The 25,610-nt window shown below is 42.4% G+C and overlaps 1 protein-coding gene across 5 annotated transcripts in view; it reads left to right on the top strand.

Moving 5' to 3' along the window:
• The first annotated feature begins 324 nt into the window (after nt 1–324).
• The window catches only part of MINDY2 (MINDY lysine 48 deubiquitinase 2), an 83,227-nt gene continuing 57,941 nt past the window's right edge, over nt 325–25,610 (top strand). Inside the window, exons 1-3 of one of the 5 annotated variants that reach the window (XM_075007297.1) lie at nt 325–2,940; nt 9,991–10,048; nt 14,975–15,039. In XM_075007297.1, the coding sequence (XP_074863398.1) occupies nt 1,684–2,940; nt 9,991–10,048; nt 14,975–15,039 (1,380 nt within the window). In that variant the 5' untranslated portion in view covers nt 325–1,683. The remainder of the gene's footprint in view (nt 2,941–9,990; nt 10,049–14,974; nt 15,040–25,610) is intronic. The other 4 variants (XM_075007296.1, XM_075007299.1, XM_075007300.1 and 1 more) reach the window with 4 other exon arrangements.

The following is a 25,610-nucleotide window of genomic DNA, read 5'->3' as shown; positions in this document are numbered from 1 at the left end:
TCTCTCTCACTATATTTAAACTTGTCCCAGCTTGCAGAGAAAAGGTTTTAATAGGGGCCACACACAGATGGACCTGCTGAAGAAAGAGGGTTGTTAAGTGGAGTGCTGTAACTTGGTGATTCCATATGAAAGTTAGGTGAATCACAGGATTCCAATTCAGAGACATCATAGGTCTGCAACTTGAAAGAGGTGCCCAAAATAAAAGTGGCAGGACAAAAAAGTACAGCTCACTCCCAAAATGTCAGACTGTTAAGCTAATCGTCTCAGATGGGTAGCCATGTTAGTCTGTAGCTTCACAAATAACAAGTAGTCCTGTAGCACCTTAAAGACAGATACATTTATTAAGTCAAGAGCTTTCCTGGGTAAGATCTCTGTGGCGGGTCTTACTCCCAAAACCTCACTACCTAATAGATTTATTAGTCTTTAAGGTGCTACAGGATTGCTTGTTACTCTTAAGATAACAAAGCAACCTATTGTCAAATTTCAGTGCTAGTTTGAGGTTTATATGCAATTTCCGTTGGTTGGTTATTTTTCCAGTTTCACCCAAACTCTGGTGTAATTTTAGAATGTTCCTATTAGATAACACAAAATACTGCTAGATAACAAAAAATTTTGCTTACGTTTTCTGCTTTCAGGTGATATGACTCATGTTTGCATGCAAACTCTGTTTTCAGGTCACAGTGCTACTGTCAAATTTAAATAAAACCTCCCACACCCAGTTTACAGCACATTGGATCTCACAGCAGAAATGGAAAAACATGTTTCTGTGATGGTGGTGCGTTATAGCATTTCAAAGTATAGATTGTTAGCATGCAATGATGCACAGCACTGAAAAATACAGAGATAGGAAAATAATTCCTTGGAACCGAGGCGGTCTTTAATACTTTACAGATGACATTTCTCCCGGCTTCACCAAATCACTGATATTGATGGGAAGCGAGAACTCGCTGTCGAGGTTTTCATTGATTTTGTTCCAATTCCTTTCGGAAGAACATAACAGTCCTTTGTTACTGGCTGCTGATGAAAAGCCGCCGTGCTGTTTCTTTAAAAAGGCTGTGGCCGAAGCCCCTCTGCGCAAGTCCTATGCCCTGAGTTTCAACTTCCTGCAAAATAGTGGATGATGGTTGTAAATGCGATTGTGAGCCCCTCTTCCTTTCCGCTGTGACACTAAGCACTGCCCTCTCGTAACCCGTCTTCCAGAAGCGGTGCAGGATTTGCTGGGGTAAAAAGATCTGAACAAGTATTGAAGTCATATCTCCTTCGTGCAGCTGTATTGCTAGAAAGCAAAGTGCCTTACATTTGTTTACAGGCATTATTAGCAAAGCTCAGCAAGTGGATCTTATCCGCGTAAGCTCAGTTCCTAACAACTACACGTGTTAAGTCTGTAAGGAGCTACGGGACTGCACGTGATTTGTGAAGCTACAGACTAACTGGGCTCCAACCCTTTGGTCGATTATGAGCAAAGTAACGGTAACTTAAGAGTGAAGAGCCGCCTGCTGTGTCTGGGGGGAGGACGGCGATTACTGGCTTTAAAGGAAAAAAAGTGACTCTTGTCAGACCCGCCAGCAGTTTTCCAGCCTGTCTGCTGAAACGGGGACCCGCAGAGGAAGTCTGCCCATTGCTGGGGGACCGAGACCCGGGTCTTGCCGTTGGTTTTGGGCTCAGGAAACAGGCGCCCGCCCCATGCGGCTCCGGAAAAGCACTAGCCGTTCACGGGATTACACGGCGGGTGTCCAGCGGGACGTCGCAATCACCCCCTCGGAAACTGTCAGGGCGGGCTGGCTCGTGTGTTCCTCCCGCCGGGGGCGCGCGCCCGGCTCCCAGCACCTTCCCCACCTGTTCCCTCGGGCTCGCGCCGCTGCAGCGCGCGCAGTCCCTCGCCGCCTCTCTCGGACTCAAGCCACACGGCGCGGCCCGTTCGGCTTCTCGCGCCCTCCGCCTCCTCGGGCTCGCGCCGGCGCCCAACCTGCTCCTTGCTCCGCCCCCGCCGCGGGCTCAAATCTAACCTCGAGGCCGCGCTCGTCTTACTCCTCGCGCGCGCGCGCGCGCGAAGTCGGTCACTCACTCGCTCGCTCGCTCCCCACACCCGCGGCACCGGCGACCCGAAGCTCCTCTCTCGCCCCCCTCCCCTCTCGTCCTAGGGCCGGCGGGGCGGAGCCGTTGCAGCCACTGCTGTCATGGCGTCCTGGGCACGGTTGGCGAAGGCACAGCCTCTGCGGAGCCAGTAGAGAGCTAAGGAGGCGGGCGGGCAGCGGGCCGGCCATGGAGAGCCTGGCGCAGCCCCCGCCGCCCCCAGGAGCTCTGAAGAGGGGCGGCGGGGGCGCTGCGGGCCGCATTGTACCGGAGGGGTCGGTGAAGGAGGAGGCGGCGGCTAGCGGCAGGGATGGGCCTGTGGCTGCTGAGGAGGGCGGTGGGCCGGGGGGTCCTTCCCCTCCGTCTCTCGCCTCGCCCGCCGTGGGCTGTGGGAAGGACTCTCCAGTCTCTTCGGGCTCTGTTGAGCCGGCCCCGGAGAGCCGCCGGCTGGCTGCGGACTGCGCGGAGCCCGCCGTGCCCGAGAGCCCTGAGGCGGCTCCCGGCGGGGAGGGCGGCAGCAGCGGCGGCGACCCCAGCCCCCCAGAGGAGGAATCGCGCAGCCTGGACTCCCTGGAGTCCTTCTCCAACCTGCACTCCTGCTGCCCCAGCAGCTCTGAGCTCAACAGCGATGCCGAGGAGGTGGCGGCGCCGGCGGCTGCGGAGGACAAGGCCCCGGCTTCCGCAGGGGACGGTCAGACGGCAGCGGCTCAGCTCTTGTCGGCCTCCAAGGAGCGCTTTCCCGGCCAGTCGGTCTATCACATCAAGTGGGTCCGCTGGAAGGAGGAGAACACGCCCATCATCACCCAGAACGAGAACGGGCCTTGCCCGCTGCTGGCCATCATGAACGTACTGCTGCTGGCTTGGAAGGTACCGTATCCCCCGGGCCGGAGCAAATGCCAATGTCCCTAGCAGCAAAAGGCACCTGAGGCTTCGCGCAGGCTGGTTACAGGCTCGGTGATAGTGGAGATGCGCACAGCCCCACACTACGTACATCCTATTTTGTGTTATGGGCTGTACAGCTCTGGAAACGTACAGGATGTTTCACAAACTTGCTTAACTATTCCTGTGATCCTGGGAACAGGCACAGTAGTTCTGTAATGGCAAAGCTAGCTAGATAATGTGGAAAGGTACAGAGATATTGTCAGACATTTTACTACAGCACTGGAAATGCCCCTTAAACCAAGCCTATTATCGTTTATATCCTTTATATGGCACTTAAGGTGTGCACACTTCTTACTCCTAGTGTTGGGAAGAGATAGGGTATCCTGCAAACCAGTTCTGTGATTTGTATAGCATTGGTAAGATTAGTACCCTTATTTGTATAAAATATGTAAGACTGTTTTGTTTGCCTTTTAAATAATGAAGTAGACTGCTTTACAAAACAAAAGCATAGCAATGGTAGGTTACTGAAAATGTGTAGCAAATACCTATTTTGTAGAGTGCTACCTATTAATAGCTATAGGAACATGTATACAGTTTTCAAAAATGACCAGTTTTTAGGAGTACTGGACCTGCATATGGTTCTTTATAAAGTACAATGCTATTAGTACTGTTTATTGGCACTGCTAACATGTATAGTGGTTAATAAAACACATCCCTTAAAATGACATAGCTGTAAGATTCTGAAGACTATTATAAAACTCCAATATTTATTATTTGCCAAGATTATGCAAGGGACTGAGAACCAGAAATTCCCATGTTCTTGTCCTATTTTGAATAATTTCCATTGCAGCCTTGGATAAATTTTAACTTCTGTCTCTCTCTCTTTTTTTTTTTTCTGTCTATAAAATGGGGATAATCCTTATTTACAACTCGGCATGTCACGGGTTGAATATTTAGAAGGGGATTTGAAGAGGAAATAACTATTAAATACTACGTAATAACATATATTTCATTTTAAAGTCATGCTGAGTGGGCTTTCCTTTTTAAGAAGACCTAATACTCCATCTCAAACAAATGTACCTTTGACTTCTATCCTGCGTATTTATTTCCCTTCCTTGGTCCCCTCACTCTGAGACTTATATCTCCTCAGCTATTGCCTTTGTGGGTGGAGACCTCCATGTTTCTCCCTTCTGACCATGGCATTTCAAAGCTTCACAGTTCTGTCTTCATTATGTTGTTACTCTTCAGAGATGATTAATAAGTTGTAATTGCTATTGTTCTGTTACCAGAGGTTACATATTACAGTAAACTCTTTCGTAGCTGACAGCCCTGGGACTGAGTTTGGGTTTCACAACAAAAATTTATAGTAGCTCACCTTCTCCACTGCCAAGTCTCTTTCTTCTTAGGCACTTCAAAAAGGGGGTGTTGAGTGAAGCAGAACATTCTCATTGTTTCGCCCACCAAGTAGGCTTAATATTTGCAGCACCAAATTGGATCTGATTTATGCCTCCGTGTGCCCCTCATTTATGAGAAGTGATTTTAATAGTCTTTGGCTGTCCTTATCAGCCTCTCTCTCTTATTTTGTTGTGACTATACAGGATTCCCAAGTTCATTACAAAGCATCTCTAAATTAATTCTGTATTTTGTATGTACAGATTCATTTATCACTTTGTCTGAAGTCTTTTTAACAATTGGCATTCTATTGTTCATCAAACGTCTTGCGTGTATCTTGACTAATTGAAGACCTTAGGTAGTTCTTGATCTCTTTAAGTTTCAGAATGTTTGCTTATGTAGAAGCTGCGGTAATGGATAGAGTTGTACAATACAACAAGTAAATGTGCTCCAGTATATTCCTTTGAGAGATTTTTCTTTTTGAGGATGAAAATGACATCAGTCAGTTCAGCAAGGTTATGTTCTTACTTAGTCAGGTTTTTTTCTACCAGTATTTTTTGAGAATTCTGTTTGTAACAGCCTCAACAATTTTGAGTAGGGCTACAAAAATTTTACGCACAAGAAACTGACACTGAGAATTCTGACTTTGTTTAGTCACACTGCCGGGGTACTGCCTTGGCAACATATGAGTTTTGGGAGTCTTCTGGAAAAGCACAACTCTTGGGAATGATGCAAATATCACCTCATATTATATGTTTGTAACCAAAATTGTAAGGAATGTTAGGTGGTCCCTAACTAGTATAGCTAATTTTAAAAAACAAAACAAAACACTCCTAAAAAGGTGAGAAGTTTGAAGAAATGTGAAAGGTAAGTAGATAACATTAATGTGTAGAAACTATACTTAAAAATAATTAAAATGACTGGCAAGTAACTTTGTTGTCTTTGAAGTGGTTTCTGTGTAGATTCCAACTTGGAGTGTAGCCTGCACTACAGCCTCCAGGATGTTGGGCTGTGGCATTATAGTTAACCCGTAATTGCAGATCTGTTCTCTGAAAGCAAACATGAAATTAATGTGCAAGACTGAGAACAGTTCTGTGCAAATGAACATCAAAAGGTAGCTGGGATGGCTGTGAGACGAGGGCAGTCCACAGAAGCAAGGCTTTGGAAGGCATGTCACAAATGTGGCTATACTTTCAGACTTAGGCTGGCCCTATAGTCTGTTGCAAGCACATGTATACTGTAGATAGCAACTGCCTGCAATGTCCTGTTAAATAACTGTGGTGCTCCTATAATTCCTTGGGCCGCTTCCCCATTGCTCCAGCACATACTTCACCTTTACCTCAAGGCCTTGTCCTGCTGGAGTTGCAGCAGCCAACCTAGCTCTCAGCCCATCCATCTGCCCTGCTCTAGCTCTAGCAAGGAATTGAACATCCTCTGCCTGTGCAGCTCTTCCTATGCTACCCTCTTGGGTCCTGCTGGGAGAACCTGTGTGCTGCCCTTTTTTGGGGCAGGACAGGACTACAAAGCCTTTAGTAAGGGGCCTCAGGTAATATTTCCTTCTAATTTTTTCCCATCCATAGGCAGAATAAATTTTATGTCCACTGAGGCAGTTAGCATTAACTTCTAAGGTGGGAAACTCATCCAAATCCATCCAGTTTAAGCTCAATCAATTTTCGCATTTATAAATACTGAGACAGATTTATTGTGAATTGTATTTTCTGAACATGTGTTTATGCCAGACAATAGAGAGATAAGATGGAAGAGGTAGCAACCCATGTTTCCCTGAAACCTATATGTGTGGGTGGCCATGCAGGAGAGGTTCGAATGCTGCATAGCTGAATCCTAGAGCACCTACATCTGGCAGCATGTGTTTCTACTGGTGGTGTACATCTGCATATGCCTTAGTGCACATAAAATTTATTCCACTCGTGGAAGGAAAAAATTAGTGGGAACACTTATGGCCATTCAAGTTACTGTGTTCCATGACACTAGGGCGATCTGCTGCAATTCATGATGGTTGTCTCAGTCATTGGTCACTTGTCCATTCCTTCAGTCTCATGTCAGTTTTCAGGCCAGTATTTCTCTGACTTGGGTCTTAGTCCACTTTGCTTCTTATACTTTTTCATAGTACATGTTCATTAACTGTCCTCCAAGAAACATTAGAATTGTTACATACCCCCTACAATACACCTTCATAAGCTTCACTTTTTATAATGTTTGCTCTCTACCTTATTTTCATGTTGTACCTCCATGTCAGTGTTTCTCTGCCTGCCCCCTTAAAATAGAGATTTTTTGGTGTAACATTTTGTGTATGTTTGTACTGATTGATTGTCTCTTACGTTTGTCTTCCAGTACAATAGCAAAATGTTACCTTTTTTCCCAGTCAACTGTGAGCATTATTTAAACAGGTTTACGTGAAAGAATGACAAAACAATACTCATGTCAAGCAAGACTAGATCAGGGCATAAGTACAGGTTCACCAAGAGATGGGGGGAAAAAGGGCAGTTGCCTGATAGTCCAGTGATACAAAAGGGCAATGGAGTGACTGGGCATGGCATGGCATGTTCTGGAAAGTGCTGAGGGTTGGCTTGTCTCATGCTGCATCTTTGGGGTGGGACATGAAGGAGCGCTGCCCCTCCCCCATCCTCACCTTGTCCAGGGTCTTGGAAAGGCTGTCAGCTCTGCTACATAAGTATTACCACGTCCAAACTCACTCACTGGTGTGATGTTCTCCAGAGTGCAACCTTAGCTGCAGGACTTTTACGCTGCTTTACTGTCACGACAACAATCTATCCAGGCTTTGCTTGCTCACAGTCTCATGTAAAGCTGGGCATCATGCTTGCTCACAGTTCTCAATCTGGGCATCATGGCCTCTCAGGGTCTCCTGTTCGTGAGCTGTGTGGGGCTGGCAGCCCCAATCCTGATTAAATTCAATTGGCTTCTTTTACTACTTAATTTATAGAGGAGGGGATATCGCATGTAGAGACTTACTATGTGAAATGGGTCACATACAAAAAGTTTGAAACTTACTGATGGAAAGTTTCTCTTCACTGAATGTCATTGCTCTTCCAAACATCCATGAATAAATTCAGGGTAATGCTCATGTATTTCTCAGTCCCAGCCTTCCCCCCAGAAATATGTGTTTTGTACTATTCAGTAGCCCTCTGGACCAGTGTTTCTCAAACTTAAAATGTTCGCATACCCCTTTGGGGCTTACAACTTATCGGCGTAACCCCTCTCCCAGTGCTTATCTCCTGATTTTTGGTAATTTATTTTCTGCTGTATACCCCTTGAAATCTTTTTGAGTACCACCGGGGTACACGTATCACGCTTTGGGAAATGGTGCTCTGTACCATACAAACTCAGAATTATTCTGTCATTCCAACAATAGATAGTTTAATATGCCCCCAGCCTGTTGACCTTAATGATTTCCCACACATTTCAAGTGCACACATTGGTTTAGATAAAACAAGTTTATTAGTGAGAGGGGGAGGTTTTAAGTGGTAAAGCATAAAGGTCAGAATTGGTTACAAAAGAAACAAGAGAAACCTGCAAGCTCATAGTCAAACTTAACCAGGATAAGTGATCTTGAAAACAAACTTTATCATCCCAAAGCTTGTAATAGTTTTTGCTACCTGGAAAGTTCTTCCAAATAAGACACTTTCACTTTGTACCAAAAGCTTCCTTGTTTTCTTTCAAGCTTTGTAGCTGCTGTGAGCAGAGATGAGGGGATTTTGTGCGGAAGGAAATATGAGTGTTATGAGTTGTCCATTCTTACAAACTTTTCCCCCTCTTTGAAGATTGCGCCCAGCTTGGTTGTAGACAAAACATTCCCCTGTGTGTGTGGGATTTGAAACATCTTTTAGGGGAATTGTACATGTCTTGCTTTTACCTTCTGTGTATTTGAAGTTAGAGCCATCTCAGAGAAGATATGTTAATTCTTTACAGTCTTCCCTGCTAGCAAATGATTGCTTCAGCAATTACTAGATTTCTAACATTGTGACCAGTCTTTTGTTCTATCTGGGGAGCAAGTCTGGGGGTGTTTCCCAATTACAACACATTTTAGTACCTAACAGTAAAATTTATTGTTTTATGTACACCATTTTAACAGGACTACACTGTTCAGTAGATTGAATTTTCAAAGGATGCAACACAAGGCATAGTTGTACAAAATATATTGCCCAGTTGTACAGAGTATCACACCTGTTCATAATTATAAAGTACAGGTTGCTTCTCTGAAATCCAGTACTCTCTCGTCTGTCAACATCCCTCCTTCTGCATGACCACGGATGTTGCTAGACGAGAGTAGAGGCTGATGAAGAAGCCCCCACAGGGCTCAGAGCCAGAGGCCCTCCCCCCCTGCTCCATGGCAACAGCATGGGGGCTGAGGCAGGAGCCCCCCCACCCAGGGTCTTGCAGCAACACAGGGGGGCCTGAAGCAGGAGCTCCTGCCTGCTTCATGGCAGCAGGGGCCTGGAGGCTGGAGTCCTCCTCTTTTGCTCCATGCGCAGCAAGGGTGGTAGGGGCTGGCTGGAGCTCCATAGCAGCCTGGGCTGGCAGGGAGAGGCTGCAGGCTGGAGTAACTTTCAGAAACACTGCACCTCCCCTCGTCAGCAAATTCTCTTATCTGGGACCAGTCAGGTCCCCAGCATGTCAGATAAGGGAGGTGCAAAATGTATGGCATTCAACTTAATGGCCTTGCTTTACCATTCAACAAATCTGTTGATAATCGGTGATATGTGTGCATCATCCTAAATTATTCATTAACTTTTATTTGATTTTAATATTTAAACCTGACTTTATTTACTTGAAGTATTGGTTTAATATTGACAAACATGGCAACCTTTGTTAAGGCATGCATTTACAGAAAATATAAAGCAGTACCCATTTTCCGACTAGCAGTTTGGGGTAATTATTTTCTAAAGTGAATTAACCTAAAAGTTGCAAAGGCACTCAAGGCTGTGGCCACACTAGCCCCTTATTTCGGAGGGGCTATGGTAAAGTGGCACTTTGGAATATGCTAATAAGGCACTGCCATGCATTTGCAGTACCTCATTAGCATAATGGCAGCTGCACATGCTTCAAAATTGCTGTTTTCAAAATGCACGCTGCCTGTGTAGCCAGGGGGTCATTTCGAAATGACCCCCCCGATTTCTGCTGCCGTTATGCCATATTTATGGCAGTGCATCATTAGCATATTCTGAAACATCATATTACCATTGTCTCTCCGACTGGTGGGGCTAGTGTGGCCACAGCCTAAGTGCAGAGTAAGAGTATCTGTGTGGGAAGTTAGTCTAAACTACCTATTCAGCAATAGCTATTCTACACTAGCTCTTTTGGAATTTTTCCCTGTGTAAACAAATCCCTTAGAGCAGCAGTGGATTGAAAATAACTCAAAGGCTGCTGGTAGAGAGAGAGAGAGAGAGAGTTCAGCCTAGTGTGTATACGTAGTTCAGGTATTTTCTCTTTTTGAAATGCTGTATAACACATAGAATCTGGGCCCCCTTTTGCGCAGTGCTAAGTAAAAAGAGAGACATGGTCTCTGCCAAGAAGAGCTTGTAAAATCACTTTTAAATTGTAATCGAGCACTAACTTCCTAAAATACACTTCTCAATTTTTAAGGAAAATTCTTTTCTTTCATAGGTCAAGCTGCCACCAATGATGGAAATCATAACTGCTGAACAGCTGATGGAATATTTAGGTTAGTAGTGATTCAGAATAGATTTATAATTGTATTTAATAACATAGTTTATCACTTGATAGTAGTAGAACATGTATTTTTTCCATGTAACTATTTTCCAGATGGCTGCGGTTGAATATAGCTTATACAAAATATGATTTGATGTAATGGACTACCTTTGCTTATCATTTTGTGGTTTTCATTGATGCTGCTATTGGAAGGTCTGTCTTCTGCTTCCCTGGTTAAATGTAAAATGTGTTTGTAGCTGCCACTTTATGGTTTCGATCATGCAGGTGGCCTGGTCACAGGTTCCAAAATGCCAATAGATACTTTTTAATTCATGTTCCTTGCTTGGGTCATATTATATCGCCTGAAAAGTACTAAGGTAATTGTTTCCTTAATTGTCTATAGGGTCTGTATTTTCTCATTCTTGTTCATACTTAATTATAGGTACAGCAAAAATGAATCTAATTGGCGTGGTAGATGGGGGTCGTTTATTTGCAGACACCATTTTGCTCTCGGGTTCAGTCTCTGACCCAGTGGCATCCAACCTTTTTATGCCCAAGATAACTTTCTTTGTTTAAGGCAACCCAGGATATACCTTGCCACTTCCCCAAAGCCCCACTTCTCTCCATTGCTTGCTTTCCCTCATCCTCACTGGGCATGGATAGGGGTTTGGCATTTGGGAGGGGATGCAGGCCCTAGGCAAGTGCCAAAGGGGTTGCAGTGTGGGGGTGGTCTTGGGCTAACCCTGGGGCAGGAGGTTCTGGTGCAGGAGACTGTATGGGGTGCTGGCTCTGGGAGGGGGATCAGGGCTGGGGCAGGGACTTGAGGTGTTAGGAGAGAGTATGGGGTTCTGACTAAGGGAGGGTGCTGGGTATTGGAGTATGCCCTCCCTCTGGGGAGCAGTTATTGCAAGGAGCTACCAGGTGGTGCAGTGAAGCTAAGGCGGGATACCTGCCTGCACTAGTCCCATGCCACTCCTAGAAGGGGCCAATACATCCCAGCCCCAAGAGTGGGAGGCATGTTGCTCAGCCTCTTCCTTGCCCCTTTGCTGAGACAGCCCCTTAGCTTCATTGGCCACAGTTCCCCATTCCCAGCCAGTGGGCCTGTGGAAGTGGCACCTGTTGTCAAAAACAGTGCACCAAGACCATTGCCTACACCTCCCAAACCATGGGTCTATGCTGGTTGCTTCCAGGAGCAGGCCAGCAGCATGGGACTGGAGCAGGCAGGGAGCCTGCCTTAATGGCAGCTCTGCTACACCAGAATTTAAGCCACTGTGGGACCTCACAGCCCAGGGCGTGGTCCACAGTATGGAAGGAAATAGATTCCAGATACACAATTCTAACTATACCATTAGCATATCTAGAATTGATGTATCAGAATCAGTCTTCTGCCACAGTGTAGATCAGGGCTCTTCAGGATTGTGCCAACGTCCCTTCATGCATGCCACGTGGAGTACCAGGGTCGACAGCCAAGCCCAGAGAGCTCAATTTTTTTGCCGCTGCTTCATGCATGTGGCAAAATCGAACTCCAGAAGATGGATCGGCATGTCAGATGCATGGTAAATGTAGACATACACTGCGTGACACCATCTTCTTTGGGAACAGGTTTATTTTACTCTTAGTGGGGACAGAGGAAGGTAGTGGTGACTTCTTTTTTAAAAAAAAAAAAAAAAAAAAGTCCTTTTAACTTGGGATTACTGTCAAACCAGTCCCGTCAACAGCCTTATGAGATAAGAAAGGCATGCCATGATTTACATTGCCAGATACGTATCTGCTTGTCACTCAAAGGCACTACACATTGTATTTTTCTTTGTTGTAGTAATTCAAAAATAATTCTTTGGGGTTTTTGTGCAAGTATATTGATGTACTGATTGAAGGGTGCTCCAAGCATATGGAACTGAGGTTTTTTTAATGAAATTTAGCACCTATTATGTATAGCAAAAGGGAATAATAACAAAAGTTTTAAAACATTTCTGTCATTGCTCATGTTACACCCTTGGGATATGACTAGTGCTGAACCAGAGAATTTGCCGAACCACGGGAAATCAATTTTGTCCAGCAGCATTACCAACATATCCACTGCTTACTGGGCCCTTAAAAAGACATTTAGAGGTAAACTAAAGCTAAATAAAAGCATGGGGGACTAAGAGCCAGTATTGGTGACTGTAAATGAGTTCTGTGGGACCCCGGGAAACTTCGGCTCATTCATAAGTGGACCCACAGCTGACTAAAAATATGCTGGACCAGCATGTGTCAGACTAGAGAAACTCAACTCGTAGCTAAGTGACTATGGAGAATATTCTGTAATACTTTCGTAAGGATTAATTCTAACCCTGGAATTGGTTGGTTTTCTCCCCCCCACCCCCCGCCCCTCTTTGAGTGACTGCCCAAATGGATTTTGGTTTTGGTGTGCATGTGTTTCATGCATCCAAGATGGTTTCTTGTGGCAGAAGGGCAGGGACTATGCCTGGATCCTGGGTGTCCTTTTACCCTTTTCAGCTTGTGGCATAAAGGGTGGTGTGATGGATTGTGGTCACAGAAGTCCCCTTGGGATTGTTCCCCAGTGTGTTGATCATGCCATTTTTACCCACCTTCTTACTCTCTCCTTACCTCCTTCTCTCACTGGGCCAGATCATCTGGTCCCCCTTGACAAGACACAGAGTTGAGGTTCCTGCCCCTCAGAGTAATGCACATATTGAACCACTTCAACTCTTGGAGGATCTAGGGCTCAGCACCATGGTAAGCAACCCCCAACACAGGACCAAAACCCCCTACCAAACAAGTCTTTCTGTGTGGAAAATTTTACTCAAGGAAAGTTTATCTGGCAAGCGCCATTTACAAATGAGAGAGTGAGAGGTGCACGGTCGTTGCGTCCCTCAGGTAACAGTTTTGTACATTTGGCCTGATGGTAAAAAAACACTTTTGTTCACCAAGTACTAACAGTAGGATTTGAAAGGTCTTAAGTGAAAACAGTCAGATTAAAGTAAAATGAATAGAAAAAGATAGCTATTTCTAATTCACAAGTAAACTTGTTAGGGGCAAAATCTTACCTTAAAGAGCTGCTCTTAGTTCAGGTACAAATTTCAAGTCAGCAACAAACTTTGTACTCTCATTTGGGTCTGCAGTCCTCTTTAAAGTCCTTTGTATCCTTATAGGTGTGCCAGGCAGTTTCCAAGGCCAGCTGAAGACAAAAAACTGATAGCTTCCCACTGCTTAAATAACCTCAGTGTGGGAGGAATTGGTTTGGTGTCCCTCCTTCTCCCCATTATGCATGGAAAACACCAGATTCAGAATTGATTTCAGTACCAGGTGGTCTGATCACCTGTCTTTCTAGCATCAAGTGTCTTCTAGACTTAAAAGACAAACATTGCTGTTTACAAGTCATTGAGTTGATTACCAAGCCATTAAGTTTCCTCTCATTAGCATATGGTAGAATTATAAGCAGATTCAGACTTATATTTCTAACTCCACCTCCAGAATTGTCCATGCACAAAAGTGGGATATACAGATTTAGTCGGTAACATTAAATTGTTAGGTTACTTGAAGTATTTACTGCGTTTTTGTTATGCAAATTGAAATTCATGAGCCAATTTTCCCAAAACATGATGGTAGGGGGAAATCTTTGTTGGTGAAAAATGTCCATCTGTCCCTGAGTTCTTTCTTATGACCTGTGGCCGAAAGACAGACCCTTTGCAGTTATCTGTCCTTCTCTGGACATTTATGCTAGCTGGTATTAGTCAGAATTACAAAAACAAATAAAATCTTTTTCCTTAAATGAGTTTGTTAGGTTTAACACTCTCTTTCCATCCTTAGGGTATTAGCATGAAAAGGATTTAAAACTGGTTACTCACATGAGTCTCTGCCTGTTAATTCCAAGAACGCTAGGTTCCTACTATGCCTTGGAGAAAGACATGCCAGACTGATAGACTGGAATAAGGGCTGTGAAATAACCACAGCTACCTCTTAAAATTAACACAAGAAATAATAGCAATTTTTAAAAAAAAACTTGACTAATTGAAGTTTAATTGTACTATTAAAATATAATTCAGTTCTAATTTCCATTTCCATGTTTCTTTGGCGGTTGTCGGGGGGGCAATATGTTTCTATTTTGAACAAAACCAAGGTGCCATATTTAAAAAAAAAAAGTTAAATATAAAATGGCAAATTGATATTTAAAATATATTCAAACAGTATAAGCAGACTTTCACAAGCATGTATGTTAATATGTTACAAAGAATGATTAGATTTTTTATGTGATATAAGCATTGCCCATTTGTCGTTGTTCAAGTTTGTATATCTAACTTTCTGCTTTTTAATAATCTTGTTGCTTTGAATAATAGTATCAGCTAAATTGATTTTTAACCCTTATCAGAGCACACTGAAAACTGCACAGAAAACGTAAATCTTGGTCCCAATAAAGATTAATTTTTAAATGTTGAAAGAACATTTCAAATAGTTTCCAGCAAAAATACTGGGAATCTGTTAGGAAAAAAAATCACTCTCAACCAAAATGTTTAAGTATCAGTTTGGTTTTACTTCTGTTAAGATTGTGCATTAACTTTTGTCTTTAACAAGTATAAAATTAGAATGAAGTGCTCTTTCATAAGTTTTAGTGAACGGAAGTTCCTAAATCCCATGGTCAGGCAGGAGCACTGTGGTCATCTACTTTGACCTCATATGTAACTTGGGTCATAGAACATCCTCAAATAATTCCTAGATCATATTTTTCAGAAAAATATCCAATATTTATTTTAAAATGTTAGAGATGGACTATCCACTGTGACCTTGATAAGTTATTCCAATGATAAGTTTCTTGATGCTTGATCGTTAAAGATGCTCCCATTTTGTCAGAGAGCTTCAGACAAATAGATGTACTTTTAAAAGTTGTTTAAAGCTTTGACTTGTGGTATGTCATAACTTGAACGTACTTTTTTATTTAAAGGAGACTATATTCTTGATGCAAAACCAAAAGAGATTTCTGAAATTCAACGTCTAAATTACGAGCAGGTAAGAAAGAGCTTCTAAAAAGCAGTTACTTTTCAGTAATGAACTGAAGCAATGTTTTATTTTAATGGAAAAATAACACTTTCGTTGAGCATTTATAGAAGCCACCATGTATGGAAAATAAAGGGTTTTGTTCTTCATTCTGTATCAAACTTACTTTTACAGTACTTTCCCTGGATAGGATTGGTCATTGCTGTCTGAATCACCTTTTTTAAAAGAGACAACAATTTTTTTCTTCTTTATAGTAGGAGGTTTGCATTGGGTTTAGTGTTCAATCTGACTTGTAAGTCTTTCCTTTTTTCTGAACAAAGAAAATGTCTCTGCATGTTGTCATATCAGCCACAGCAAAATAAGTGTTCATCTTCTATTGTACTTATTTATATTTCATATTTTCAGTTCACCTGTCCCTAGAATACTGGTGGGAGTGCTCCTTCTGAGAAGTGAAAAACATGTTTTTCAAGTTAGCTTACCCTATTGAGAAAGAAATAGAAAATTTAATCACTTTGAATTTATCTATAGATGTTGCTGTAACCACATACAGAAGTAGTACAGGAAGTGTTTTATAGGTATTTCTTCTAACTTCAGTTGAGGATGTAGTAGTTCATCTGGTAACAATAATATACTTACTCCATTTTTAAATATAACTAAGTGTATGTCTCCCACATATGTATTTTAAAAGCAAACCTGTTTTGGGTGCTGCTGATATGGACTGATTACTGCATGTCCTCTCAAAAGTGGGTGATCCTACTTTTATATTTGAAAAGTTTTGGGAGCTTATTGGAAAGAGTCACTACAAACATGAATTAAAAAGAAGAACCACCTCTGTAGAAGCAACTGGATTATATGCAAATAGTAATTATATTACTAACACCAGAAGTGATTGTACATATTCAAATTAAAATGACATGATGAGGATACAGCATTTGAAAATCCATTCTTTGTGATAGCCGTGTGTTAACCAGTTCTGATTTTTTTTTCCAAGACTTTTTTAAAACTTCCACCTTTTTCTGCTGCCTGTTGATGTTCACAGAGTGATTGAGAGCAACAAAACCCAGGATTCTTATGCCCATTCCTCACCCTTGCTTGAGAGCACACTTCTGTCTGGTGTCTTCATTTTCACTTGCAGATTTCATGCTTGTGATACTGGTGGACATCGTTTTACAGAATAACAGCCAATCTGACCACAAGTAAATGAAAAGGGGGCAAGAGTGGAAAGATATTTTCCTTTCATGTTTTGTTTGTTGTAATCTTATGGGTATTTGTTATAAATATACCTAATATTGTATCTGTTTTCAATTGGAAATGGGTTTTTTAGCTCCCTTGTAAGGACTAAAATACAAGGTGACATTATGAAAGCTTGTATGCAAGCTCCTGTGTAAGTGTCAATAGCGATAGATATAAGCAGTTTTTCTTTAAAAGGAGTTTTGAGTCACTTCGGGGTTGGTGAAATGCAGATACCTAGAAACGTGACCATTTCAATGTGGTATCTAAAATCAAGGTGGATGGTCCTTAGTTTATACATCATCCCACTAATAAACTGAGCAATACACAGGTGTGTTTGAGATAAGTTTCAAAACAAAAGGAACAAATTAAGGCATAATTTGACATTTGGAGTCATTATTCCTGTATTGACACATTAGAGAAATATATACATGGCAGTGCTCTTGAGACTGCACTTCAAATATATGTAAAAACAAAAGCAGTCAGGTAACACTTTAAAGACCAGCAAAATAATTTATTAGGTGAGCTTTCGTGGGACAGACCCACTTCTTCAGACCATAGCCATAGCCGTTCTGGTATGGCTATGGTCTGAAGAAGTGGGTCTGTGCCACGAAAGCTCACCTAATAAATTATTTTGCTAGTCTTTAAAGTGCTACCTGACTGCTTTTTGTTTTGATAGTATATAGACGAGCACGGCTCCCTGTCTGTTACTACTCAAATATATGTAGTTTGTCTGTGATGTACGTCTAGGTACATCTGTCCATTTCTAGTGCTGTAAATGCAGCATAATTCATAAATTTCTCTTCAGATCTAGAACAGAAATCCTTTAGAATAAAAGTGTTCAGGAAAATAAAATTAAGAAATCTAAAATTAAGAACATAGAAAAGTAGTGAGAGTTCCCTGACCTCAAGAAGATACTAATGTACCGTTTAGACCTTGCTACAGTGCATTAAAGTAATGAGCCTTTATGTTACTACTGCTGTTTGTGTTTGGTTGTTAAATTGCTTCTTTTCAAGGATTTGAGATTTGAAAATCTTAGCGCAGTATTTTAATCACTTGTATTGCCTTAAGCAATTAGGACAAAACCTTGAGATCAAGCAGAGATATTTTCTATTATAAACTAAGACACTTACAAGAGATGCCCGTTAATCAGGGCATGGTAGCGCAAATCCCCTTCATCTTTTATGTTACAGTCCAGTTAAAAAAAAAAAAAGAATTCACAAAAAATGAACAGTACCGTAAACTGTTTGATATCCGGCATTCTATCATCTTGGACTCTCACAAAACTGGCATTTTAACCACAAGCAAATGTTAATTACATTTTTCATTAGATATAGCATAGTGAAAGTAAATACAAATAAATACATCAAATACAGTATAAGTTTACAGTGTACAATACTACTGTTATTGGTAAATAAGGTACTCTGCATAAATTTTTGTTTGATAATATATAATCTTGGGGTATTTTTTAGAGTTATACACTGCTAGCTATTATCCAGAATATTTGAATTTTGGGTAACCTCCCAGGACCAGAGCTGTTGGATATGAAAGAGTTTACTATACATAGGAAAAAATAGGTTCCATATTTGTTCCACTTTTCTCCTAATATAAGGAAAAGTGGACTTTTAACTGATTACCACTTCATTTCTAACTAATAAGGATACAGTTTTTTCATAAATTACACAATTAGCCCGTGGAACTGATTGCTGCAAGACACACATGAGATCAAGAGCTTTGCAGAGTTCAGAAAAAGGTTGATCTTCATTATATTGATAAGAACATTTAGAATTACAATGGAAGAAACTTCCCTTGTGGTTAGGTTGTTCCAAACTGTTCACTACAGTATTTCTTGCATGTTCCTCTGAAGCAGCTGGTATTAAACACTGTTGGTTATAGGATACAAAGAATTGCTTGACCAGTGTCTGGTACAGCAATTCATTTGTCTTTCCTATCTAATCTGAAGTCCTTTGGCTGCTGCAAAGGAGAGGAGCCTCTCTTAATGTACTCCTTTCTTCTGTCTCCTGGCTACTGTGGGGTGTGGGTGTAGAGTGGGTTGGGTCTCCACTGTTTGAATTCTCACCTAGGGTATATTGGCTACTGGGAAGGGTGCTATGTAGAAAGTGTCCTACTTTACGTCTAGTCACTGCCTTTCTGAAGTGCCTGCTTCTGTTGCTGTGCCTCACAGCTTTTGCTATAACAGCAGTGAAAGCTTGATATTTTGGCATTTCACTGCTTCCTACAGGGTTCTGATTACTAGAAGTGCAACAGACAAGAATCTTTATTGTCTGCAGGTGGTTGCTAATGCTGTGCAAAAGTCCTGGAAATGACTAGATTTGGGAAGAGAAACAATGCAGACTTGTTTTTCATTTTAAAATATTTACTCTGGAACCATAAAGTACAGAAAAAATTGTTTTTAACCGAACACTTAATTTTTATAGAAACTGATAACATGTCCCCCAAGTAACAGGCAAAGCTTGCTATTGGCCTCCAGTGAGTGCATTTTTCAAGCCCCAGCTACATGTGTTCATATCTTATTCCCCATGCATACCATTTTTAATGAGGAGAGAGAGTATTTAATTGAGAGTAAATGGATAGCATTTGAAAGGGAGCTATTTACGGGATCTCGTTCTTGTTTAGGAAGCTATGCACATACTGCTTTTATCAGCTCTTCTGGGAATAGCAAGTTGAGTGGCATTGTGGAAACAGAAATTGACATGGAGCATAGTTTTTCAAAATCATTCAGAATTTATTTTGTGCTGTAAATTTTTATTGGCATCAGTGACATAAATGTTTCATGTGTCCAAGTGAGTGCCAGTTATCAATGGTTACAAGAAGTTGGCTTTAGCACTTCTTGGAAAAATATTGTGTAGTGGTAAATGTAGTGTGCTGAAAAAAAGGTTGAGGAAATATTGTTTAGGTTTCTATTTCTCAATAGCCTCTGTTAAATCACACCTCCCTGCGATGTATCCAGTAGTTTTACACCTAAGAGCTCCTCCCAGTAAGTCCTTCCCCAAGTGCCTGACAGCCTATTTCAGGCATGATGCACTAAAAGCTGGGGACCTAAAATTTGGGCTCTCATCTGTTCCTGTTCTAAACTTAATTCAAGAGTTCTCAAAATTTTTCTTAGTGTACCACACTAGATAGGTAAGATTAGTCACTGGAGTTGTAAGGTTGCCTGGCACTTGACAACTACAGTGAAGTGCAATAACAGCAAAACTTTCTCTTCCCTTAAAAATCAATTAAAATTGTATGTGAGCAAGAAATCCTGTGGTGATGGAAAAGTTGTTTAAGGTTGTAGAGCACTTTAAATGTAGAAGGTATGCACAACCTTAACTGGGATACTACCTTAGTTCTGCTTTAAGTGCATGCATGCAAACGGAAAAAGAAACAGCAGAGATTGATTCTTCAAGTGGGAGGATGGAACTTTTATAACTGCTCACTTCCATGGCAGACTCTAAATAGCTGTATCCCCCCAGCCGATGTGTGTGTTTGGGTTCATTGTAGTGCTTTCATGCCAAATAAGCAGTGATCAGCAAGGAGCTACTTTCACCAGCCTAAGCCCTGGTGCAAGTAAATGGGGAAGTCAAAAGACTGAAATGAAACTATATTTTTGCGTGTTTCTATTACCATGCTGTTTCTTAAATATGATAGCATAATGTACAACTCCTGATACAATCTCATTCAGTATATCAGCTTGTACAGTTTTCTTGTACGTGTAAATTCATTCTGTTATCATTTAGATTTAGAATTTTTGTATAACATCATGCTGATAACTTTTTTCTTTTCAACCAGCATCATGGACATGTTTAAATTCAGTTCAGAGACAAAGGATATAATGATGAAGTTAATTTAGTGGTGAACTTTACTGGGCTATGTGTAATGAATATACCTTAGTCTCAGTGTTTTTTAATCTATTTTTTTGTAATTATAGTTCGATAAATATTTTACAGATTCTTCGTGCAAATACAGTGAAGTAATGTTAGATATTACATTATAGGTAGAAAAAAGTGATGCATGTGGTTCATATACCTTTTGTTAAAGTAGACAGAGCATTACCATGATAAAAGCCCCTCTGCATATTTAAAACAGAATTGAAAACTTTTACATTTTGGAATGAAACCTTTCAGATTTGGTCTCCTCTAGAGGCCTAAATAAAAAGAGGGGTGTTTTTTGTTTTTTGGTTTTTTTTGTTAAGTAGGAAAAGTACGTGTAGGGTGGGTTGGAAGGGCATGGCATTCTTGACAGTTTTTCATATAAGTTTTTTTGCATGATTGTTTGTTTGTACCTTAGAGGTTAGAAATAGAAATTCAAAAATTGACAGACATATGCTCTTAGGAAGTTCAATGAAAATAGACTTGGAATGGATTAAGTTGCAAGGGGAGAAGTTAGACTGTGTGCATGTACGCTGACTTCATTTGTTCCTTTTTCTCTGTATCCTAACTCCCAAACTCAATCCCTGTTTTACCTGTGTATTGATTGACTCATTAACTGGCTTAAAATTAACTGCTATATTTATGAATGTTTGGTTACTTTGTTGTTTAATCATTCCAGTTGTCTGGGAATTCACTGTCTTTCAATAGATTGCTTTTAATTTATTCAGGTCATTTTGTGGCAAAGCCATTTCATTGTCTTATTAATGTAATTAGCTCACTAATCAGTACCTGTCACTTATTTCTCCTTGATGCTTATGACATAGCTGATTTTGTCATTTTCTCCTTTTTTTCCTCCTGTCACTATCTCCCTTTCCCTTGATCGCTCTCTTACTGTTTTCATTAACTCCATGTTCTTCTTTGAGTGTTTGCTCATGTTCATTTCACAATAAGTATGTGTGCTTGCAATGTGCGCTTGTGCTAGAGATTTTCCCTCAAATATAAAGAGGGGACCAGTTGTGGTGACCCCTGTATTAGTGCCTTAATAGTGTGGAATAAAGGGCACTATGCCCTCCCCTTCATGCCATAGTGATTGTGCACAAAATGTTTGCAGCTGTAGAATTGCTTAGGCCAGGGGTGAGCAAAGTGGAGAGCACAGCTTGAAATTTCCTAAAGGGGGGCAGTATGATCAGCTGCTGGGTCTCAGGCTCCTCTATCTCATTAAAGTTGTTGAAATATGTTACTATTTTTACATATGTGTTCACAATTATATACCAATTAATAAAGATGTTATATTCTGTGTACCTCTTTTGTTACATATGCTGAAAGGTTTTTTCTATTTTTCCATATGAACATAACTAACATTTCCGTTGGTTTGGATAACATGATTACACAGGTTAGGAGGGGGGCCCTGCTAATTTCAGGGGTGGGAGGTGGGGCCCGATGTAAAAAGTTTGTTCGTCCCTGGTTTAGACTACATCAACACCAGTCATTCCCAGCCTGTTCAGGAACGTGGCACATTTTGATGAAACAAACAATTCCACAGCACACCCACTTTTTTCAGCTGAATCAATTGCTCATAAACACTACGTTTGTGTACGTTTACTATGGTTACAGTCTTATTAAAGAGGTTTGCAACATAGTAGCTCATATAACAAGCTAAACAAGGATTAAATGCATTAAAGTTTCAAATCCATCCCAGAATACACTATATTAGACAGTGAGCACAGACACATTTTCAAAATCTGCTTGACACTATGCTAAGGGATGTTGAATAAACAAATAACCACTGAAAGCAAGTTCCCCTCCCCACCAGGCTGTTGGAGTCAAGATGTGGCATTTAAATCATGTCCCAGCTCCAACAGGCTCCTACCTTCCTTCTCTCCCCCTTGCCACAACAGGGAATGGGGATGGGCTCCCTGCCAGCTTGTTCAGGTTGGGAAGCAGCATTTCAGCTGTCTACTGGTGCAAATGGGGTCCTGTGGGGTCAGCATTTCCCCTCATGGTGGCTCTGCAAAGAGCCACTGTCGGGGGAGGGCGGGGACTGATGAACCCCATGCTAGTTTGGACTCAGGCAGCCTTGCTTTGCAAAGAGCCACAGGAAGCGGAAATTGATAATGTTTCATGGCACACCGGTTGAAAACCACTGGTCTATGCTATGCTGGAAGATGGACCCACTCAGGGTCTATCTTCCAGGGTTGAGTTTTGTGTGTCTAGCATGGATGTGCAAAATCAACCTCTCAGGAGTTGTTGCAGTCAATCTCTGTACTCCTTGTTAGATGTGAGGCATAAGGAAGGTGAATGGAAGAGTTTTTCCCATCGAACTTCCCCGGTGTGGACAGCCAAGCTAGCCGAGCACAGATATGCAATTCTAGCTACAGCAAATGTGTAGCTAAAAATCAACATATCTCTGGTCAGCTTACTTTACCTAGTGTAGATGTAGCCTTAAGCTTTTTTTTTTTTTTTTTTTTTTTTTAAGAGAACACCATTATTGCCACCCTCCCCTGAACTCTCTGGTGGTGAGGTGCATGTCTTAGCTCTCTTGTCTGGATTGCCCACTGAGGCTCAGCAGTCAATGCAGGAGCCTTTCTTTGACAGCCAGGCTCTGTCTTGCAAAGCAGATGGATAGCAAATTACATGAGTTTAAAAACTCCCCTTACCACCCTTACAACCTGGACATCTATGTGCTGGATCCAGAGTGTAAGCAGTTTAAACCATAACCAATTCAGGGACAAGGGAGTTGACCTTGACAGGATATGCCACACACAAAGCTCAAGAGCTACAGGTGGCACTCCAGGCACCTGCCCCTTCCCTCTGCTACTGAAGTGTGGCCTGCCCCAAGCAAGGGACTAAAAAAAGCCCTTTTTTGAGGTGACACTGGAAGACAAGGTACCAACCAATCCTTGGATCCAGTTTTCCTGGTTTTTGGTGATCACCGTTTTTGTTTCCTACTAGTGTGGTCAGTGAAAACTTCTGACCACAGTGATGCATGGCTACACCTTCCGGTTTATTTTGAACCCCTTCCCACCCGGTTCCCCTCGCTATCTCTCCTCAGGGACCATTTTCTTGAGCACTTCCTCATGTAGGATGTTCGGGGCACCTGCAACTGGGGCGTGGTGGAGAAGGTTCCCCCCCCCCGAAGGTCTGTGTTTTGTGAAACCTAAACAATATTTCCTCAACCTTTTGCCTGCATTCCATTCTAGGGCTTTACGATATCAGCAAGTACCTACAGAGAATAAAGGTTTGTATTGTCTTTCTGGGCACAAGTCATTTCCTTCCTAAAGCTGGGAGATTGCCACCATAAACCATGGAGAGGTATACAAGTGACAGTCTTCCTGGGGCACAGGTGCTTCCTATATTTTCATAGTGGGCTTGGACCATTACCAATCTGCAGTCCTTCATTTTCTCCTGGCTACAGCCCTGAGGGTGCTGGAATAGTGGTAGATGGGGCTTATTTCAGAGATTGGGATATCCACATTTATCCATACCTCAATGATCGGCTTAACAAAGTTACTCCAAGAGGCAGATCTAGCATGATGTCAAAGTTCTCTGAGCCTGGGAGCTTGTGGTCTGACATGTAGTCCACATTAGTATCCGTTCACAAAGCAGAATTAATCAAAGTCGTTCTCAGCTCAACCCATGCAAGGATATCTCTGCCACTAGACAAGTTCCAGGCCCTTGTGAGCCTAATCTAAGATATGTCCAAGTTTCTTTTGACCATGACCAGGGTTTGTCTGAACCTGCTGGGGCACACGGCAGCGTGCACTTGCGTGGTTCACAATTCCAGGCTCCACATGTAACCTCTGTAGCAAAGGCTGGCATCAGCATATTCCCAGATCAGCAAAAGAGAGAAGCCAGTCCCCTGGTAGTGCTTACCTCTCTCCAGTGGTGGATTGATACAGAGAACACCATAGAAGGAGTTTCACTTGAGAGTTCTGCTCCCTCCTTCAAATGGCGTCTGATGCCTTTGGCCTCATGGGAGGTACATACCTTGGAAATCTCTGAACCAGGGAATAGGGACTCCAGAGGAGGCAACCTTGCCTATAAATGTCAAGGAGTTCAGAGCAGTTCAGCTGGCTTGTGGAGTCCTGCTGCTGCACATGTTGGGCAAAGTGGTGCAAGTCCTCTCAGACGACACTGTTTCAATATTCTGTGTCAACAGGTGGGGGAGAGCATTCTCTTTGGCTTCCTGGTCATCAGGAATGCCCTAGCAGATCATCTCATCAGGGACTTCTCCTCTCTCCATGAGTGGTCACTTCCAGAGATTGGGACCTGCCCTATTCACCATCAGACAAAACAGAAAGTGCAATCAGTTTTCTGCTCAGCGGGGCCTGATCAAAGTTTCCCTCTCCAATGTCTTCCTCCTACCATGGACTGAGGGTCTGCTGTATATGTTCCTGGTGATCCCTTTCATCAGCCAGATCCTAGTAGAGCTCAAGAGACGAAAGGCATGGGTTATTGTGATTGTTCCAGCATGGTCTCACCACTGGTACAGAATGCTCACGAACATGGGGGGTGGGTCGGTCCTTTCTGGCCTCTTTCCTATTGTTCAGGTCTCCTGTTGCAGGGTAACTGTTGTCTCCTACACTCCAACCTCATGTCTCTGTATCTTTTAGCACAGATGCTCTGCAGTTGAGCTTGAAGTAATATACCAGATTGGAGCAGGACCAGCAGATCCCTCTGGGAAGCAGAAAGTCTCGTGGATGGCTGGTTTACCTGGCCAAGTGGACAAGGTTTTCCCACTTTGAATCAGAACATGGTATTTCCCTCTTGCAGTCCAACCTAGGTTACTTTGCTGCAGCTCAGGAAACAGGTTCTGGTGCCTTCTTCCATCAGAGTGCACCTGGCAGATCTCTCTCTGTTCCACCAGCTGATTCAGTGACAGACTATGTTCTCTCATAATATTGTGGTCAGATTGCTGAGGGGTCTCCAGCAGCTCTGTGCACTGATAAGAGATCCTGTCCTGCTTTGGGACTTCAGCCTGATCCTCTCTAGTCCCAGTGGCCTTCCCTTTAAGTAGTTCGGTTCCTCTTGCCTTTCCTACCTATCTTGGAAGTTTGCATTCCTAGTGGTTGTGATGTCACTGAGACTTTCCTGCCTGTGTTCTGCCCCAAGCATCACAAGACAGCAGAGGAGAGGCATCTACACTGTATGGAGGGCCTTTCTTGTTTGCTGGGAATGTACCAAATCCTCTGCAAGTTGACACAGCTGTTATTTGCTGCGGCCGATAAGATCAAAGGCCTTTCTGTTTTATCATTTAGGGTGCCATATTGGATCACTTCTTGCATATGGACCTGCTATGAACCTTCCTGGTGCATGTGCTAATCAAGACATCTGTAGAGCTGCAAAGTAGTTTTTAGTCCACACATTGACACCTCAGTATGACATCGCTCATCAGGCCAGAGACATTGTTGGGTTCCACAGAGCCATGTTACAGTCAATGTGCCTGTGAACTCCTATCCACCTCCAGTAACCTAATGTGGA

This window comes from Carettochelys insculpta, chromosome 12, assembly GCF_033958435.1.
Source record: "Carettochelys insculpta isolate YL-2023 chromosome 12, ASM3395843v1, whole genome shotgun sequence".
In the NCBI taxonomy this organism is placed as follows: Eukaryota; Metazoa; Chordata; order Testudines; family Carettochelyidae; genus Carettochelys; species Carettochelys insculpta.
Note: the sequence above shows the minus strand (reverse complement) of the source record. Positions and strands in the feature narration are given on the sequence as shown.